The sequence below is a fragment of the Equus quagga genome, chromosome 1 (genome assembly GCF_021613505.1).
Source record: "Equus quagga isolate Etosha38 chromosome 1, UCLA_HA_Equagga_1.0, whole genome shotgun sequence".
NCBI lineage: Eukaryota > Metazoa > Chordata > Mammalia > Perissodactyla > Equidae > Equus > Equus quagga.
Window position 1 is genome coordinate 18,325,186 of NC_060267.1, and position 18,952 is coordinate 18,344,137.

The window sequence follows — 18,952 nt, forward strand, 5'->3', positions numbered from 1 at the left end:
AAAGATGCTTTGGGCCAGGGATTGAGGTGGCCACTTTCAGGCCAGGAATGGCCTGAGGCCTCTGTCCTTATATCCCTCCCCACACCCCGTGGCAGCCCAGGGCTGATCTTGTCTAGAAAGGAGTGTTTGCCGTGGGTGCAGAAGTTGCTGTTTACAAGTGGACTCTTGGGTGTGACAGGGATTCCAGAAAACAGCTGGGAGGTCGGGGGGAGCCGAGGGGGAAACGGTTGGTGTTACGGATGATTCTGTTATTAAAGTGAGCTTTTCCATCTCTGCCTTCCCACAGCTGCCCAGCCCTCCCCCACCTCCTGGTCCCTGGCTTCTCTCCCTAGAGGACTCTAGGGGGAACAGCTGGTGAGTGAGGGGCTCATGAGGGCCAGAAGGCCTTGGCTAAGGGCCTGGGTAAGGGAGCATGGAGGACAGGCTTGCTGCCACCTCTCTGGCCCCTTCTTGCCAGGTCTGGACTCCCAGTTCAGGGAAGGGTCTTGCCTGTGCCCTGGCTAGGGAGGGGGTAGGAGCTGTAGCCCCTACTCCTTTGATCTGGCTGACGGAAAGGCCAGGACAGTCAGATCTCGTGGAGCCTAGGTGACTGACTGGGCTGAAGAGATAGTGGTCACCTGGATTCACTCAGTGGTTGGGCTGAACCAGCCATGTCCCCAGGTTACCCAGACACCCCTGAGCAGCTGTTCCCCCTTCCCTGTCCCTGGCCACTCACAGACTGCCCTCCACCCCCTCTGAAGGAGGGCCAGAGAGACTCTGCTCTTCCTCCCTTCGCCTCCCTCCCTCCTCTCGGCACTGAGGTCACCTCCCTCTGAATCAGGCTTTTGTGAGGGGCGGGGCTGCCCGTTGGCAGTTCTGGCGGGAGAAGCCACCAGTTCAAGTTAGAGCTCCCACCCTCTGCAGCTCCATCTCTACCCAGCCTGGCCGGCATCCTGCCTTCTAGACCCAGCATCCAACATCCGGGACCACTGGAGGAATGTTTGAAACCAGGGCCATCCTGAAAACCCCAGGCCAGGGGTTTTCCCAGGCCCCAGGTGGGCCTGAGCACAGAAGCTGTGAGTAGGAGTTGTGGGGCCCAAGGGAGGAGGAGGGTGCTCGGTCTCTGGGGAGAGTGGCCCCACTGACACCCAGCAGGGACAGCCACTAGGGAACTGACCTGGGTGGTTTTTTTCTCATGAGATTTAGGCGGAAAACTCAGACTCTGAGGGACCAAATTCCTAATGAGGCTCAGACTGGGAGCTGAAGGTGTTGGTGTCTCTCTGAATCTTAATATTCCATAAAGATGCAGGCAGTTTTCTCTTTCACCACAGAAATCTTGAACTCAAACTGTGTCCTGCTCACAGCGTGCTCCTCCCCAGTGCCAAGTTTAAATGCAGGCTTCTTCAACAGTCCAGGCTGACAGCTTCCTGTCCTCTGCTTGTGGCCCTGCAGACACAGAGAAGGCCCCTTGTCCTGAGTTGGCCAGACCACCTCAGCTGAGGGCAGAAAACTTCTCCCCAAAGTCGGGCTGAGTCACAGCCTGCCTTCAGCCGACATTTCCGGAGCCTCTGCTGGGCCCAGCTGGGGATACAGAGACAGACCCACAGGACAGACTGTTGCTCTTGGGTGGCTTATCACTTGGAGGGTCTCCCCCAGATCACAGTGTGACTCAGGCCTCCCTGCCCTGGGGCCCACAGGGGCTCAGATTGGGAGGGTGGCAGTGGTTGGCTTTGTGGGGTGTTTTGGGTCCCCGCCCTCCTCGACACATAAAGCCACACCTGCATAATCCACAGCCAGCCCTCGAAATCTGGGCCTCACGCCTAACCTGGATGCTTTTTTATTTTTATTTCTTTAGGAAAAGGTATTCTGCTAACCACCTTGACCCTTAGTTTGGTTTGTGTTTGTTGTGTGAGGAACATAAGACCTGGGCTTTCCCCAGCAGGATCTTTTTCTCTTTCTGGCCCCTGGACACTGCCCTGTTCATCCCACCTGCTTCCTTCACCCTCCCAACGTTTTTCTGTCACTCTCTCCAGCACTCCCTCCCGTACCCCAACCCTTCAACTCCCTGGAAGTGTCCTTTGGGGAAATGAGTGTGAGGGGATTCAGGGAAAGCTAGTGACCCACAGGGGCAGGCCTCTCCTAGAGCAATGGGAGCAAGAGGCCGGAGGCCCAGAGATGAGTGTTGTGGGTGCAGTGGAACTGGTCAAATGGTGGAAGTACCCTGAGATGTCTGTAACCCCTATTTTTTTATTTTAAGCCCTATTTGTATGTCTAGGAAGGAGGATATTTAGTGAATTCTTTTTTTTCCAGGCCTGTCCATTTCTAAATATATTGAACATAATAATGTTATGAGCAAATGAAGTTATACTCGATACATTTCTATGATGTTAAAATAACAAAGGACTTCACATTGTTTTGGAGTATTAAAAATAAGTATTACACAGTTTTTCCTTTTCCTCTGGTTTTCAGAAGCCCCCTTCCCACTGTGGTACACGCCTACACACACACACTCTCTCACTCAGAAAGAAGCTTCTCCCGCTTTGCTGTTAGCCTTTCTCTCTGGGGTGTCAGGCAGAGAAGAGTGAAGGCTGGATGGCCCTGGGGCTGGAGAGCTGGCAGGGCGGGGTAGCAGCGCTCTCAGATGCTCAGCTGCCCCTACGGCTGAGACCCCAGGGTGAGGGGCCTGGGACTCAGGGTCCGCGTGCAGGTGAACAGAGGGAGTGGCAGCAGGCTCCGAGGCCAGACTACATTGCGCCTCAGTCAGGGTGTGATAGTATGAGAAGCCTCCATTTGTTGACACTCTATATACAGTATCTCATCTTATCCTCCAACAGCCCTTTGGGCTAAGTATTCTTAACCCCATTTTACAGAGGAGGAAGCAGATGTTGTAGAACTGGGACTCTCCCAGATCTGTCCACCTGCAAACCTCCAGGAGCCCTGGGACTGTAGGGAGCTCACAGAATGTAAGGAGTTTCTAGTACAACTTGTGTGTACAGAGAGGCTGCATACGAAGGGGGAGAGTCAGGCCTGTCCAGTGCTTGGTGAACCAGCCGTATGATTTGGACAGTGTCCTTTGCCACCAGAGCCTGCGTCCTCACCAGGTTGGCGTCCCTCCTTACAAAGTGTTTAGGAGAATCAGATGCAACAGTGGATGAGAACGTGCCAACATGCTGATTGGCGCTCAGGATACACTCAGTGTATGTGAGTGTAACTTCCTGTTCCTTGGTTTCCTCCTGTCAATTCTAGCTGTTTATAATAGCATTTAACTCCCTTTGTGGTTAGGAGGATTAAAGAAGGCAGTGTATGTTGGAGAAGGACCGCAAAGCACCGTGTGTGGCTGTTCATTCCCGTCTGTTATCTGAGTGATTTCTGGCTGAGCACTGGGGACCTTTGCCCTGGCTCTTTCCTCTGCCCGGAATGCTCTTCCCATTCCAGGATTTCATCCAGACTTCATTCAGGTCTCTGCTTCGCTGTCACCTCTCAGTGCCTTATTGGGACCGGACGTATGTTCATTGGTTTATCAGTGTTTTATCTGCCTCCTCAAGTAGAATGGAAGCTTCATAAAGGGAGCGCTTTCTCTGCCTTGTTCATCCCAGTGGCCCAGCACCTGGTATGCAACAAGAACCTGATAAATGCTTGTGGGATGCTTGGCTGACATCATCTGCCTCTGTCTTTCCACAGGCAAGGTGACCATTCTGGCTACTAGAGTGAGTGTGCCAGCCTGGGTGAGGAGGCAGAGACAGGTGAGGGGCTTTGGAGCCTGTGCATGCTGGTGGTGGGGACTGGAGGAGGAGGGCTGGGGTGGGAGAGGCATCCCCTGTGCCCCACTGTGAGGACGGAGGAGAGAGCGTTCAGATGCCTGGTGGGTGAGCTGCTGAGGGCTCCTCCCTTCCTTGGTCCAAAAGCGCAAAGCCTCTTTTGTGGGGGCTTCAATGAGTCAGGGAGGCAAGTAGTCGATGGTGGACTGGAGGCCTCCACCCTTTTACATTAGGAAGGGTTTCCCATCTACTGGAAATTCCTACAATATTTGTGCCAAAGAAGGAAATGAGTGCTTTCCTCTAGGAGAGAAATTGAAACTCAAATGGAAGATGAAGACTAGTCAGGTAAAGCCAGTAACTATGGCAACAGTCTGGTGGGGTTGGGGGATCACGTAACACAAATCAGGTCAGAACCCTGGCTGTGTTGTGTTCAGCTGATGATAAACTAGTCCGTTTAGTCGTCAGTCTGTCTCTTACGCACCAGGAATCACACCAAGAAGTCTGAGTCTGGACAGTGACATGAATACAATGTCCCTGCCCTCACAGAGTTGACAGTTTGGGGGAGACAGTTGCAAACTGTGCAAGAATGGCACTTGACCCAGACGAGGGTGGGAGGCCTGAAGCATGAATAGGAAAGAGCCGGGGGAGGGTGTCAAGAGACTCCTCCTGAGGGACCAGCATGCACAAAGAGGCTGGTCCACTGGGGCCTTGCTGGAAGCAGGGAGCCTCGGAGGCCCGGGCCGCTTCCCACTGTACCCAAGAGAGGATACACTGTGCCAGTCTGAGGCCAATCTCAGCGGAGAATTCAGGTTTCTCATCTCCTGGCAGTGTCTCTGTGACCTGTGATAGGGTGAGTGCAGTTATAGGGGTTTATAAAACAATGGTCTTTGTTCTTAAGATGGGAAGAGTGTGTTTTGTGTCTCTCCTGTGACTGGAGAGTCTTAGCCTGACCCTGAGTTGTTACAATGTCTGTGGCACATTGGTCACACTGATCTAAATTCCAAGAATACTGACAAGTTTTGTCTTTGTCCTTGTCCTCCGCTTACCTCCTCCCTGTGCCCTGAGTAGCCTGCCGGGGCTTCTCTCACTTGTTCCCACGGCCTGATGTCGGAGGCCATGGACCAGCCAGCCGGGAGTCCAGGAAACCCAAGGTCAGAAGAGGGTGGTGATGGCAGCATGGAGCCAGGCACCTGCCAGGAGCTCCTGCACCGACTGCGGGAGCTGGAGGTGAGGCACGGGGCAGGGTGGGGGTGGCGGTGCTGGCCAGAGCCCTGGGGAGCTTGCTGTGGGGTTTTTGGGTGTGGGTGGACCTTCATCTCAGTCCGCTTTGCCAGGCTGGAGCAGAGCTGAACATTTCTTTAGCAGAGCTCCTCCGACAAGCCCTTCCTTGCTCTTAGCTCTCCAACCCGGTGCCAGCTCAGGACAAGAGGCATGTACAGAGTGGAGCTGTCCTAGCCCTCAAACGTCTCCCTCACCCATCTTCTCCCCCAATTTCATGCTCCTGCTGGCTCCAAGAAAGGAGTGGTCACAGAGGCCCCGGGAAGAAGGGTTTGGATGACACGAGGCTCAGGAGTTGAGGGACAAGGACATGGATCCTTAAACTAGGCCCTTTGCCACATTCTTGATACCCTGCCCTCCTGCCTCCAGCCTCCTCTGCCTTCTCCTCAGGGAAATAAGGGTTACTTTTGGCACCTCCCACCTTAATTCCTCCTGGCCACTGCGTCTCTCCAGCCCCTCCAACCTCACTGACTGAGATTGGGGTTTACAGAATCCCCATCTCAGCTCTGCCTACCTGATGCCCTCAGTCCGTCTCTGCAGGCCTCCCCGTGGCAGAATCCGACCAGAGCCAAGAGCTGGCGCAGGGGTGTAGGTAGTAGACTCTTGGCTCTCCCTTCCCCAAAATCAATTTGCCCTGGAGGAAGAACAATCCTATAGCCTCCTTCTTGCCCTCTTGCTCCCTCCTGCAGGCAGAGAACTCAGCACTTGCCCAGGCCAACGAAAACCAGCGGGAGACCTATGAGCGCTGTCTGGATGAGGTCTGTGGGGTCTGTGGTGGGACTGATGCTGGGGCGGGGACATGGCTTGTCTGCTCCAGGCAGAGGCTGCATTGGCTGACAGCTCTGCCTCGGGGTTTTCTGTCCCCAGGTTGCCAACCACGTGGTGCAGGCACTGCTGAACCAAAAGGTAAGTGGCCACGGGAGACATTCTCACTTCCTAGCCCAGATGCCCTGGGTCCAGCAGGGGAGGTCCTTCCTGGGGATCCCTGAGCCTACTCACCTAGGGGCAAGAGGAGGGGACTTGGAAATGGCCTATTAGCAACTCCAGTGAAGCCCCCGCCCCTGCCTTGGACAAGTCCATACTGTTCTACCTGGAGGCAGGGGAGGGCTAGGTAAGGCCAGATCTCTGAGTTATGGTGACTTTGATTTGAGCTGAATCCTTCCCTTATCCTGGCCCCAGCTGGTTTCTCCAGGTTGTGATGGCCCTGACAGCAATGATATTGTGAGCATAGGGTGTCATCTGAATATCTATCTACTCAAGTACTGTGGGTAGCTTCTTGACATCTGGGCCACTCTGACCCCCTGCTCTGCCTCATATGGGCCCTTCTTTGATGTATGGTTTCTAAGAGGTAGGGGGTTGGCTCCAGGAATGGGAAAGGTGCCGAAGGGAATGAGTTTTATCTCCCACCAGGGGTGGTAAACTTGAGACAATTTATCATCCCCAGAAGATGTGATGGCTACAGAGACAGGCAGGCTCAGCTCCGTCATAGAAGAAGGTTGCAGGAGAAGGGCCCGCTGCTCTGATGAAGGGCACTGTGCTAGGACCACTCTCCTTCTCCTCACATCCTCTTTTTGTCTTCCTGCACGTCCTGGGCGGGTGGCAGGACCTGCGGGAGGAGTGCATCAAGCTGAAGAAGAGGGTGTTTGACCTGGAACGGCAGAACCAGATGCTCAGCGCCCTGTTTCAGCAGAAGCTCCAGCTCACGACAGGCTCCCTCCCTCAGGTGGGCTCAAGCACTTCCCCTTCCCTCTCCATAGCTCAGCTTCCTGCCCCAGCCCAGCCCCATCAGCATCACGCTCTTTTCTCCAAGACACCTGTAGAAGCAGGCTGTCAGCCATTCCCCTGTTCCTCCCCAGCCAGGGAAGGCCCACCTAGCCTGATAGATCTGAGCCTTAGATGGGGGAAACTCCCTAAGTCCCCTCAGGCTTAGCTGTCCCCCCGAAGTGCTCCCCACCCAGCTGAGTGGCATCCCTTCTTGTTGACCGAGAAGGTTCTTGCTTGCTCCCGCCCTGTGTGGGGAGATGGGTGGAGGCTGAAAACGTAGTTATTTCAAGCTCCCAAGTGGCCCCTTTGGCCACTGAATTGCCTCTTCTTGGCCAGGGGTGGGGCCGGGTGTAAGAGCCCAGTGCTTGGTGTCACAGAGAGGTCAGGAAAGGCGCTTCACCCTGGAGCCCTGTGTGTGCTCGTAGCTGCAAATGCTCGCCTGCCAACCCATAGGCATGGCCGCAGACGCTGGGTCCTGCTTCTAGCCCTGACACCTGCCTTACCCGGGAGAAGCGGGAGGCTACTGGGAATGGATCTTGGGCTCAGTTAAGATGTCACTTGGGGTCACTCTGTCAGGAAGCCCCAAGGATGGGGTAAGACATAGAGGTGGAAGGATCAGGAGCAGCTCCAGGTACCTGAGGTAAACAGCAGGTTCTGAGGGGTCAACCAGCACACCCCTGCCCCCGACCCCTGCCAACCTTGTGTGTATCTGTCTGGATTTGTGTGTCTGCCCCATGCAAACCAGGCAGCTCTGGGCCCCCAGACTCTGAGCAGGATGTCTCTCAGCTCCCTGGGAAGCCCGACACCTGGCAAAGGAAGCCTCGTCACCATGGCCTTTCTGGAGCCCCATCCACCAGGCCGGCGCAGAGCTGGGTCTGAATCCACTGCACTGACCTGGCGGCTCTGCGGGCCCTGGTCTGTCCCTGCTGCAGGGTTCACCCTGGCAGCCCCAGAGGCCTGAGCACACTGGCTGAGCTCACCCCGTCCTCGGTGACTGGTGATAACAGAGGTGTAGATCATCCTTAAATCACTGATTTTTTTACTTAAATGAATTCTGGGACATCTTGAGGTTTGGGGTAATAGATTTATCTTCCCCAGAGGTAATATGACATCATGGAAAGAGCATGAACCCTGGCCTCAGAGAAGCTTGGGCTGAGTCCCTAACTTAGCTAATTTTTAGTTGTGTGACCTTGGGTAAATTAACCTTACAAACCACAGTTTTTCCCTTATAAATGAAGATTAAAATACCCATTTTGCAGGTTGTTCTGAGGATTAAATGAGATAATATATAGTAATCGGCCCATAGTAGATAGTGGATAATTGGCAGCTATTTTTCATTATTAATGTTATTCCCAAGTGGTGCTTTGCTAGGACAAAAGCTCCATTGGGCAAATGGTAATTAAGCTCTTCCTGTGAGCACTGCCTTTGCCAACACACGTTGAATTGGACGGCTGTGCCCTGTGCAGAGCAAGCATAGCCCTGAAGGCTGGGCCTGCTGGGAGCTGAGGCAGGTGTACAGACAGCCACAGTACAAAGCAGGGTGTGCCAGTGCAGTCTAGGAGTGCAGAGGGGAGAGAGGCCATCAGAGATGGGCTGGGGAGAGTTGCCCTTAGGAGGAGACATTGGACCTGGGCCTTGATGGACGGGAGATTTAAGAAGAGTGGAGTAGGGGTTGGGGAGGAGGGATTCCCTGTGGAAGGAACGGAGCAGGGAGCAGCAAGCTACTCAGCTGGGCCGGAACAAAGGACATGTGAAGGAGCTGAGTGAGACAGGGAAGACCCGGCCGGCCAGGTCGGAATGCCAGCAGAGGAGTTCAGACTTGTCCCCACAGGCAGTGGGCGGGCATAGGAGGCTTTGAACACAAAGATGCTTTAGGGAAAAAAAAGAAACAAATGCTTTAGGCTGCCTTGTGCACAGGAGATTGAAAAGCCACCGAACCAGGTCAGGGAGAGTGAAATGCTGAGCAGCGTCCAGGCCAGAGGTGTGAGGATCTGGGCTGCAGGAGCATCTGCAGATGACCAGGCTGGAGGGGAGGCTGAGAGACCCACAGAGACAGGGTTTAAATGCTGTGGAGAATGAGGGTTAAAGCTGAGTCGTATCTAGTGGAGTTGCCTAGGAAAGGGAAATGACATTTTTAGGTACTGCGTAACCCACGATTAAATACTACCTTCATAATCCTCAGAGTATGGGTTTTACATGAGACCAGTTAGGGGAGACAGTGATAACTCCCGCCGTCTCTTTTCTAGGCCCCAGTAACAAAGGCCTCTTCCTTTGGTCTCAGCCATCCCTGTGATGCTGCGGTCACAGACAATCAGAACAGGAACAGGTCTCGAGGCTCGCCCTCTCTGTAATAGAGGACGAGACCCTGCAGAAAAGCAGGGTGGTCCTGCAGTCACAATGGGCACCCAGGTTAGGCCTGCCGCCACCCTCTGGCCAGGGGCACTCCTCTTTCTCTGAAGCCCCCGACCGGTCCCACCTCCCTGCTGCCTGGCCTTGTGCTCTTTCAGTCTGCCTGTGCTGTGGTCTCCCAAGGCTCCTCTGACCAAGTGGTGGGGACAGTGGTGAAAGCCACACCTTGGGCCAGGAGACGTCCTTGAAGGGACAGACTTGGAAGAGCGTTTTCCTGCCCCTGGGTGAGGAGGCCTAGCTTCGTGAGGGAATAGGGACCCGGAACAGACAGCGCCCATGCTAACGCTGCCTCTCCCCTGCAGATCCCACTCACCCCACTCCAGCCACCATCAGAGCCACCAGCCTCTCCCTCCCTGAGCTCCGCCGAGGGACCGGCCGCCTCACTGCCTCTGGGGCACTGTGCTGGGCAGAGAGAGGTAGGAGGGCTGGGCACGGTGGTCTGTGGCTTTGCTGACCACAGGTTCATCAGTTGGTACTCCACTGCTGTTTTCTAACAAATCCCAGGGGAAGAGCTGCTTCCTGGTGCACAGATTCTTGTCCAGGCTGGGTGTGAGCCCTCAGCTGTCAGCCTCATACCCAGAAAAACAGATCCCCGCCCCCAACCGCGGGCCTTTGCAGCAAAGGCGTTAGTACTGCAGTAAGACTCCTAGTTAACCCTCCTGAGCTCTTACTCTGTGCCAGGCACTATGCTGAACATCTGGACACCATTTATCTTATCTTTTTTTTGTAATTTTTGGGATGAATTTCTAATTGTATACATATTTATTTATCCAAGTCCAGAAGTATTATTCATTTATTCTTTTGTCTCTCTGGTTTTTCTTATTTTATGAAGTTGAATATAATTACCATCCCATTTTACAGATGATACAGTGGAGCTTAGAGGTTAAATAACTTGCCAAAGGTCATATAACTAGTTAAGTGGTAGACCTGGGACTTGAACCTACAGAGTCTGGCTGCAGAGCCCATGTAATTAACCGCTATGTCAGACTGGACTGGGCCAGAGAAGGGGCAGGCAGAAGCAGGGAGGTACTTGCAGTGGAGTCATTCTCCACGGGGATCAGGTCAGCAGGACGGCTGTTTGACCTCAGAGGGCCTGGGTTGGCTGCAGTAGCTGACTTAGGACTTGGCCACACCACATCCCCTTATGGAGTCTCTGTCTTCTTTCTGGAGCCTGAAAAATGGACATGCCTCTCTCCCCTGGGGCGAACAAAGATGTCAGGGTTGTAGGTGGCTAGCCCTGCTGACCCTAACAGTAGTAGGAAAGGGGTCAGGGGCTGGGATAACCAGGAAGGGAGGTGGGGTGCTCACCCAACCCCAGCTATGTCAAGAAGAAGAATTGTGGTGACCAGGTCTCAGCGACCCTTGAGGAAGCTGAGCCATCATATCCCAGAAGCTGGCAATTCCTTTTGGGGACACAGACAAAACCAGGCCAGCTCTGTTACACTCAGCCCACATCGTGGGCCTGCACACAGTCTCCTTCTCATGCCATTTCTCCCCCAAGGTATGTTGGGAGCAGCAGCTGCGGCCAGGGGGCCCGGGACCCCCAGCTGCCCCACCCCCAGCGCTGGATGCCCTCTCCCCATTCCTTCGAAAGAAAGCCCAGATCCTGGAGGTGCTGAGAGCCCTGGAAGAGACTGACCCCTTGCTTCTGTGTTCACCTGCCACCCCCTGGCAGCCTCCAGGCGAGGGTCCTGGCTCCCCGGAGCCCATCAATGGCGAGCTGTGTGGCCCACCCCAGCCTGAACCCTCACCTTGGGCCCCCTACCTGCTACTAGGTCCTGGTAGCCTGGGAAGCCTGCTGCACTGGGAGCGCCTCTTGGGGTATCTGGGGGAAGAAGAGGGTGCTGGGCGGCCCTGGGGCCCTAGTAGGGGCTCTCCCCAGGCCCAGGGCACCAGCTCTGGCCCGCCCTGTGCCCCGGGAAGCAGTTCCTCCTCTTCTTCTGATGAGGCAGGTGACCCCAATGAGGCACCCAGCCCCGACACCCTGCTTGGGGCCCTGGCCCGCAAACAGTTGAACCTGGGCCAGCTCCTTGAGGACACCGAGTCTTACCTACAGGCCTTCTTGGCCGGGGCTACAGGCCCACTCAACAGGGACCACCCAGGTCCCGGGCAGCCATCCTCCCCAGACCAGGGGCCCCCACAGCTGTCTAAGTCCAAAGGCCTCCCCAAGTCAGCTTGGGGTGGGGGTACCCCAGATGTCCACAGGCCGGGCTTTGGTGCTACCTCAGAGGGCCAGGGGCCCCTCCCCTTCCTCAGCATGTTCATGGGTGCGGGGGATGCCCCCCTGGGTTCACAGCCTGGCCACCCCCACTCCTCATCTCAGGTGAAAAGCAAGCTCCAGATGGGCCCCCCTTCTCCTGGGGAAGCCCAGGGAGCCCTTCTGCCCTCTCCAGCCAGAGGTCTCAAGTTTCTAAAGCTGCCTCCAGCCTCGGAGAAGGTCCCCAGCCCAGGAGGCCCCCAGCTCAGCCCCCAGCTCCCCCGGAACTCCCGAATCCCCTGCCGGAACAGTGGCTCAGATGGCAGCCCCTCCCCACTGCTGGCCCGCAGGGGTCTGGGTGGAGGAGAACTGTCCCCGGAGGGGGCGCAGGGCCTGCCCACCAGCCCTTCACCCTGTTCCACAACCCCGGACTCTGCGCAGCTCAGACCTCCCCAGTCAGCCTTGTCTGCCACGCTATCCCCAGGACCAGTGGTGTCTCCCTGCTATGAGAACATCCTGGACCTTTCCCGGAGCACCTTTAGGGGGCCTTCCCCAGAGCCACCTCCATCCCCACTGCAGGTACCCACCTACCCCCAGCTAACTCTGGAGGTGCCACGGGCCCCTGAGGTCCTCAGGAGCCCTGGAGTGCCCCCCAGCCCCTGCCTCCCAGAATCTTGCCCCTATGGGAGCACCCAGGAGAAGAGTTTGGACAAGGCAGGCTCAGAATCTCCCCATCCTGGCCGCAGGACCCCAGGCAGCTCATCTAAGAAGCCCAGCCAGGGGGCAGGGCGGCGACCTGGGGATGCTGGCCACACACCTCTTCGGGACAGACTGGCAGCCCTGGGGAAACTGAAGACTGGCCCCGAGGGGCCCCAGATCCCAGAGAAGAATGGGGTGCCAGCCAGGTCTGGCACCGAGAAGGCCCGGGGAGCAGGGAGGTCAGGGGAGAGCACTGGAGACATGGTGCCCTCTGCCCCTAGGCCTCCTGAGCAGCCAGAAGGCAAGGGGGCCCTGCGAGGGGCAGTGGCCTTAGGCACAAGCAGCCTGAAGCAGCAGGAACCAGGGCTTCTGGGGGATTCTGGGGCCCGAGTCTACTCCTCCCATTCCATGGGGGCCCGGGTCGACCTGGAGCCTGTCTCACCAAGGAGCTGCCTCACCAAAGTGGAGCTGGCCAAGAGCCGGCTGGCAGGGGCCCTGTGCCCCCAGGTACCCCGCACCCCTGCCAAAGTGCCCACCTCAGCCCCCAGCCTCGGCAAGCCCAATAAGAGCCCCCATGGCAGCCCTACAAAGCTACCTTCCAAGTCACCCACCAAGGTGACACCCCGACCTGTGGCCCCACCTGGCACCAAGGAGCCCCCCAAGCCTGACAAGGGGAAGGGCCCACCTTGGGCAGACTGTGGTGGTACCACAGCCCAGTCCACGCCCCCAGTGCCTGGCACTGCTGACCCAAGCCAAGGCCCTGAGGGGCGGGCCCCACACTCGGCCATCGAGGAGAAGGTGATGAAGGGCATTGAGGAGAATGTGCTGCGGCTCCAGGGCCAGGAGCGGGCACCAGGCGCCGAGGCCAAGCACCGCAACACCAGCAGCATCGCCAGCTGGTTCGGCCTTAAGAAGAGCAAGCTGCCAGCGCTGAACCGGCGCACGGAGGCCACCAAGGGCAAGGAAGGAGCCAGTGGGGGCTCCCCACTCCGGAAGGAGGTCAAGATGGAAGCCCGGAAGCTGGAGGCTGAGAGCCTGAACATCTCCAAGCTAATGGCTAAGGCGGAAGACTTGCGCCGGGCACTAGAGGAAGAGAAGGCCTACCTGAGCGGCAGGGCCCGGCCACGGCCCGGGGGACCAGCACCAGGGTCCAGTGCAGCGCTGGGACAGGTGCAGGGCCAGCTAGCTGGCATGTACCAGGGTGCAGACACCTTCATGCAACAGCTGCTCAACAGGTGAGGGTCTGGGACCAATCAGCAGGTGCTCCGTGGCTGAGGGCACTTTTCCTTTCACGGGCACACCTGGGGCTGAGGCTGGGGCTGGGCCTACCTTTCCTGGGAGCTTGGGCTTCACAGAGGTCAAAAGGAGTAGGAGGTCAAGTAAAATGTTACCAAAGCATCTAGGGGTTAGTGGCCTGGCCTGGAGGAAAGATTGGGGGCTTGAACCAGAGACAGGGGCTTTGTGGCTGGCTCCCCTCCTTTCTGGATGTCTGATGTCAGACTTGCTGAGACCTGGTTCCTCGTTTGAGAAGAGTTAACAGTCCACATTTTCCTGGATCCTCTCCAGTGTCAGGTGAGGCAGCCTTCTAGGTGCCTGCACTCAGTAGTTAGGGGAATGCCGTTCCTAACCATTGGCTGGTGAAGGTCTTCCTCTGGGGTTTTTTATCCTATACGACCAGGATGGTCCCCTTGCTGTCTTGCTCTTTGGTACCTGCCACAGACTCAGCAGTGGGAGCTGTGGTTTAGAGAAGGGGCCATCCCATCTTGGGGTTGCTCTCTCTGGGCCAGATGAGGCAGAATGCAGGGGTTGAGCCCCAGGTAGGGTATGGCTTGGACAGCAAGTGTGTTCAAGTTCAGCTGGGGCTGGCAGGGTGTGTCCCATGTGTGCCAGGATGTCACCGGCTCTGCCATCTACCTGCAAAGACTGTTGAAAGGTTCCTTGGCTCAACTGTGGACTGCTTTAAGGGAGTTCTTCCGTCTCCCCTGCCCCTGCTGTTCCTTGGGGTTTTCCCTAGGGTCTCTGCCTGTTCCCAGTGTCGGGAGGTGTTGATGGGGGCAACCACCAGGGATATGTCGACTTCCCCGGGGGCGGGGGGCCATGGGTGCTCACTCGGCCCAGCACCATTGGAGGGAATGAGGCCGAAATGTCTGAGTGGACCCAGGCCTCCCTCACCTCCGTCTCCACCCCTGCCCCTAGGGTGGATGGCAAGGAGTTACCACCTAAGAGCTGGCGGGAGCCCAAACCCGAGTATGGCGATTTCCAGCCAGTGTCCTCTGACCCCAAGAACCCCTGGCCAGCCTGCGGGCCCCGAAACGGCCTGGTGGGCCCTCTTCAGGGCTGTGGAAAACCTCCTGGGAAGGTAGGTTCTTGGGACAGGGGCTGGGTAGAGGGCCTGGCTCTGTGGTCCTGCCAGGTCTCTTGCCCCCTGGAGGGCTCCTGTTCCCTGGGTCCTAGAAGCAGCTTGATGCACTCCTAGTCTCTGAGGGAGACTGGGGAGGGGAGATGGCCTCCTGAGGGCTGGCAGGCTGCGGGCACTCTCGGACCCATACTCCAGGCAGAGCTATTGGCAGAGCTTGCGGAGGGGTTTGGGCCGGGGGAGAAATGAGCTCTGAGGTCTCCTGTACCCCACACAGCCGAGCAACGAGCCAGGGAGGCGGGAAGAGATGCCCTCGGAGGACAGCCTGGCTGAGCCAGTGCCCACCTCACACTTCACAGGTCAGCAGGGTCAGGGGCCAAGGATGGGACCTGCCCCTCACCCCCTGCCCACTTCACTCCTTCCTCTCACTGCAGCAGGTGCCAGGCCCTGAGTGTCATCTTGGTGCCAAACACCAGTTGGGCACTGGGGCTGCACAGGAATAAATCCCTCCCTGCTCTCAGGGTTACCTGCCTTGCCCCCTCCCAAGCCTAGGGGAGGCGGGGAAGGGCAGGGATGACAGCCTCTTGGGCCAGGAAGCTGGAAGAAGGCAGCCTGCACCACATGCAGCATCACATCACTCACTTACCCTCCCCTCGCCAGCCTGTGGCTCCTTGACTCGAACCCTGGACAGTGGCATTGGGACCTTCCCGCCCCCAGACCATGGCAGCAGTGGGATCCCCAGCAAGAATCTTCCCAAGACCAAGCCACCACGGCTGGAGCCCCCACCTGGGGTGCCCCCAGCTCGACCCCCACCCCTTACCAAAGTCCCCCGCCGTGCCCACACGCTGGAGCGTGAGGTGCCGGGCATAGAGGAGCTGCTGGTGAGCGGGCGGCACCCCAGCATGCCAGCCTTCCCTGCACTGCTCACTGCTGCTCCGGGCCACCGGGGCCATCAGACCTGTCCTGACGGTGAGTGTCCTGGCAGGGGGGTGGGCCATCCCTGGAGCACCACCCACCACCACCCACCTTCCCCTTGTCCCTGGACAGATCCCTGTGAAGACCCAGGCCCTCCCCCTCCTGTCCAGCTGGCCAAGAACTGGACCTTCCCCAACGCGAGGGCAGCCGGCAGCTCCACTGACCCTTTCCTGTGCCCACCCCGACAGTTGGAGGGGCTTCCCAGGACCCCTATGGTGAGCATGGCTGAAGGGGAAAGGGATCAGGACTGAAGGGCAGGTGGGAATGACATGGGGAGAGCAGTTTCTGCAGTGAGATACAGCCTGTCTGGGAGGGCTGAGGGGACAGCTCCTGGACCACCCACCCACCTGCCCTTCTCACACTGCTCTTGGGGAAAGGGTTGCTGTCCGCTCCCAGAACCTTGGTGGGACTGTGCTCAGTCATGCCTCCAGCCTGCCTCCTCTGAAGTGCATCCTGCCTCGGTGGCCCATCTGCAGTGCCCCCCAAGGTGGGCAGAGCCCAGTGCCTCAGGCTGGGCCAGGAGGCGAGAGGAGCTTCCTCTCCAGCGGCCCCTCCTTTCCCAGGCCCTGCCCGTGGACCGCAAGCGGAGCCTGGAGCCCAGCCGCCCGGCCCCTACGCCCCAGGGCCCAGCATTTGGGGGTAGCCGCACCCCCAGCACATCGGACATGGGCGAGGAAGGGAGAGTGGCCAGTGGGGGCCCCCCAGGACTTGAGACCTCGGAGTCTCTCAGCGACTCACTCTACGACTCGCTCTCCTCCTGTGGGAGTCAGGGCTGAAGGGCTGCGCCACACCGTGGCCCCTCTCTGGAGTTGGAGACCACAGACTGGACCAGCTCTCCTCATGCTGGGGCCAGCAAGGCCCTTTCCTAAAGGGACCAAGCAGGCAGATGGACAGGAATGTGAAGGGGGTCTCTGGCACACCCCACTGCTGCTGTTGAGGAGATGACTGCTCTCAGCTCAGGGAGAGACCCCACCCTTGGTCCCTTCTCTCACCTGGAGTAAGGCTATTCCTCTGAGGGACTGGGGGTTCAAGGCCGCTGTGTACCAGCCCCCAGCTCCCACTTCAGGCTGAGCCATCTCGTGGTGCTGGGCTTCCTGCCCGCCAGCCGTGCCATCTCTGCCCAACCTGGCTGCCTCCTGCCCCAGTGCCCCCGTGGGGCCAGCCCAGAGGCCCTGTGCTGGTGGAGTTTGGGGGCAAGGGGTCCAGTTGCCTTCTCTCTCTGTCTGCCCTGGTCCTCCCTGCTGTCTGGATGGTGCTGCCCTTCCCTGCCCCGTGTCTTTGGGGTCCATTTGTCTGTCTTTTTGTTGTTGTTTTTATATTAAAGCATCTGGCCCAGTTCCCATCCCCCATCCCGCACTGCGGTTAATTTATCTGTTGTTAAAAATGCGGCTGCTCTGCTTCCAGCCTCTGCTTCTGCCGTATCCCTAATAAAACATGGAGGCCCCTCCCTGCCCCTGACTCAGCTTGTTCTGTGGGAGGACTCAGGAACGGATAGTTGGGTGGAGATTGCATGGGCACCAGGGGGAGGGACCCCAGGGACCTAGACTATGCCCCAGTGCCCTTGTGAGGCAGCCCCTCCCCGACTAGGGGAGCTGCAGAAGGTAACAAGGTGTTGGGGAAGTGGGGCCTGCTAAGGCCTGGAATGGTACCTGGGGCTGGGAGATTCCCCTTGGGTGGGGCAGAAGCCTGGGCTGCCCTGTGGGCATGTACTTCAAACTCCCGTATGAACCAGGTACAGGGGACATGCAAACTGAGCTTCAGGGTTAGAGGGGAGACAGTTAGGTGTCTGTAGCCTCCTGTTTGCAATGAAGTTAAGCACAACTGGGTCTCAAACTGTTGCCACCTTCTTATCTCTCCTCAGACTTTGGGCTTTCCCCAGATCTTGCCTGTGTTTATACCTCGGATTTCAACCACAAGTTCCCCTAGCTCTGAAATTCTTATGTTAAGAAGGCGAGGCAGGGATAATGCTGTGCAGAAGGGTCTAGGCTTCCAGGAGTTATTTTGGACTCCACATGGCACAAGAAAGCCACGGGGTGGTTGTGATGCCCCCAGCCCTTGAGTTTCCTGTGGGTTGTGGAGCTGAGCAACGACCTGAAGTGAACCAGGTGACAGCCAGCCCATCTCACATTGGCCAGCCACATTGGGTCTAGGAAGGCATCCTTTCTGCCCAGGTTGCAAGATGTGGGGTGACTTGTCCAGAGCACCCACCTGATGTAACCTACACTTGCCACCTCCTTGTGACGCAGTCTGGAGGCTCTCTGGACAGCGTGCATGCTCGGCACCCCTGGCCTTGCGGCTGGGACTGTGGAGAGGTCATCGTGGGGGTGGAAGTCCTGTAGTGGCTACACACATGGTTTGTATTGGTACCACAGGCTTGCCAAGCTGAGGTCAGGGAGTAGTGCTGGGCCCATTCACAACTCAGTTATACTGCTGGATGCCACCCTGTGCTCTGACCAGCCCAAGGAAGGTTGTGGGTGGGGAAGGTGTCAGTGTCTCCCTTTATATTAGCTTCTTCCAGCAGTGTCTCTCAGCCCCTGAATGCTCCAGAGAGCTGTGAAGGAACTCCCCCCCATTAAAATAAACACCATCATGCTGCCAGACTCCTGATCCCTAACCCCCACGATAGCCCTGCTGGAGAAAGCACTGTCCTCATTTCACAGATGAAGACATGGAGGCTCAGAAACATTTGATCGTTTTCCAAGGCTGAGAAGTGATGGAGCCTGGCCCAAGGGGGTCCTTTTTGGATGTGTAGCTTTGCTTTCTTCTGCCAGTTCTTTCATCTCTTCCTCCCCCTTTGGCCTGTGGATCACTTCTGATGGGCACGGCTTGAGAGCACGAGGCTGGAAGTCAAGAGTCTTAGCCACTGAGTCTGCTTTTGTGGGGAAAGTTGCATCCCTTCTCTAGCCTTGGTTTTCCTCATCTGTGGAAGATTAGGAGGTTGGGCCAGACCAGCTTTCTCCTTAGCTCTGCACTTCTTACCCATCCCCTAGTCTGGCCTCTTTCTCTCCTGCTTCCCTTGGTTGATATCATTGAAGAAACTAACAAGACTTAAAGAAGGGTCAAATCAGTTGTCTTCGTTTTCTTTAATGTCAGGATCTCATTTTCTTGCTTCCATCTTCTACTTCCAGGTTCCTCTCCCACTGACCCTTCTGCTTTTATGGGCTTAAGGATGATATTACTAAGCTGCAAATCTCTGCCTCATGCCAGGCAGGCTCAGAAAAGTCTGCATCTTTCTCCTGCCTTTTAGTTCTTGGTTTTTCAAGCCCTTTTCTCTGTTTGAACCTGATGTATTACCTCATTTCCTTGTTATAACAGAATAGTTTGCGTGCAGGATATTTATTCTGTTTCCTCTCCGGGAAGGAGCTTGGCATGGTAGGTTTGACTCTGGACTCCACCTCCTACAAGCTGAGACCAAAGAATCCATCCATGTTACTGTTACCAGGATCTGATCAGTCTGCTGCCAGGTTCTGTTCTGCAGTGTTTGCAAATGCAAGGTGTCACCTTGGCCCCTGGGGCAGTGTGGGCTGACTGGGGAAA

General features: G+C 57.0%; 1 protein-coding gene across 2 annotated transcripts; it reads left to right on the forward strand.

Moving 5' to 3' along the window:
• Positions 1–880: 880 nt before the first annotated feature.
• On the forward strand, positions 881–16,873 carry NCKAP5L (NCK associated protein 5 like). Of its 2 annotated transcripts, none has more exons than XM_046640296.1 (13): positions 881–1,055; positions 3,661–3,722; positions 4,806–4,964; positions 5,705–5,773; positions 5,883–5,921; positions 6,619–6,738; positions 9,491–9,604; positions 10,690–13,319; positions 14,281–14,443; positions 14,718–14,799; positions 15,101–15,409; positions 15,488–15,630; positions 15,793–16,873. In XM_046640296.1, exons 1-13 carry the CDS (start codon positions 977–979, stop codon positions 16,189–16,191), a joined length of 4,368 nt encoding a protein of 1,455 aa, XP_046496252.1. In that variant the 5' UTR covers positions 881–976; the 3' UTR covers positions 16,192–16,873. The 2 variants fall into 2 exon arrangements, with proteins under 2 accessions (XP_046496252.1, XP_046496261.1); XM_046640305.1 differs by having other exon boundaries at positions 882–1,055; positions 15,979–16,873.
• The last annotated feature ends 2,079 nt before the right edge of the window (positions 16,874–18,952 follow it).

What these genes read in the sequence shown, in the direction of transcription:
- NCKAP5L (XM_046640296.1), top strand. Translation starts at nt 977, where the DNA reads ATGTTTGAAACCAGGGCCATCCTGAAAACCCCAGGCCAGGGGTTTTCC. An exon ending in ATGAGCGCTGTCTGGATGAG is followed by an intron (nt 5,774 to 5,882) that starts GTCTGTGGGGTC and finishes TTCTGTCCCCAG; the next exon opens with GTTGCCAACCACGTGGTGCA. An exon ending in ACTGTGCTGGGCAGAGAGAG is followed by an intron (nt 9,605 to 10,689) that starts GTAGGAGGGCTG and finishes TTCTCCCCCAAG; the next exon opens with GTATGTTGGGAGCAGCAGCT.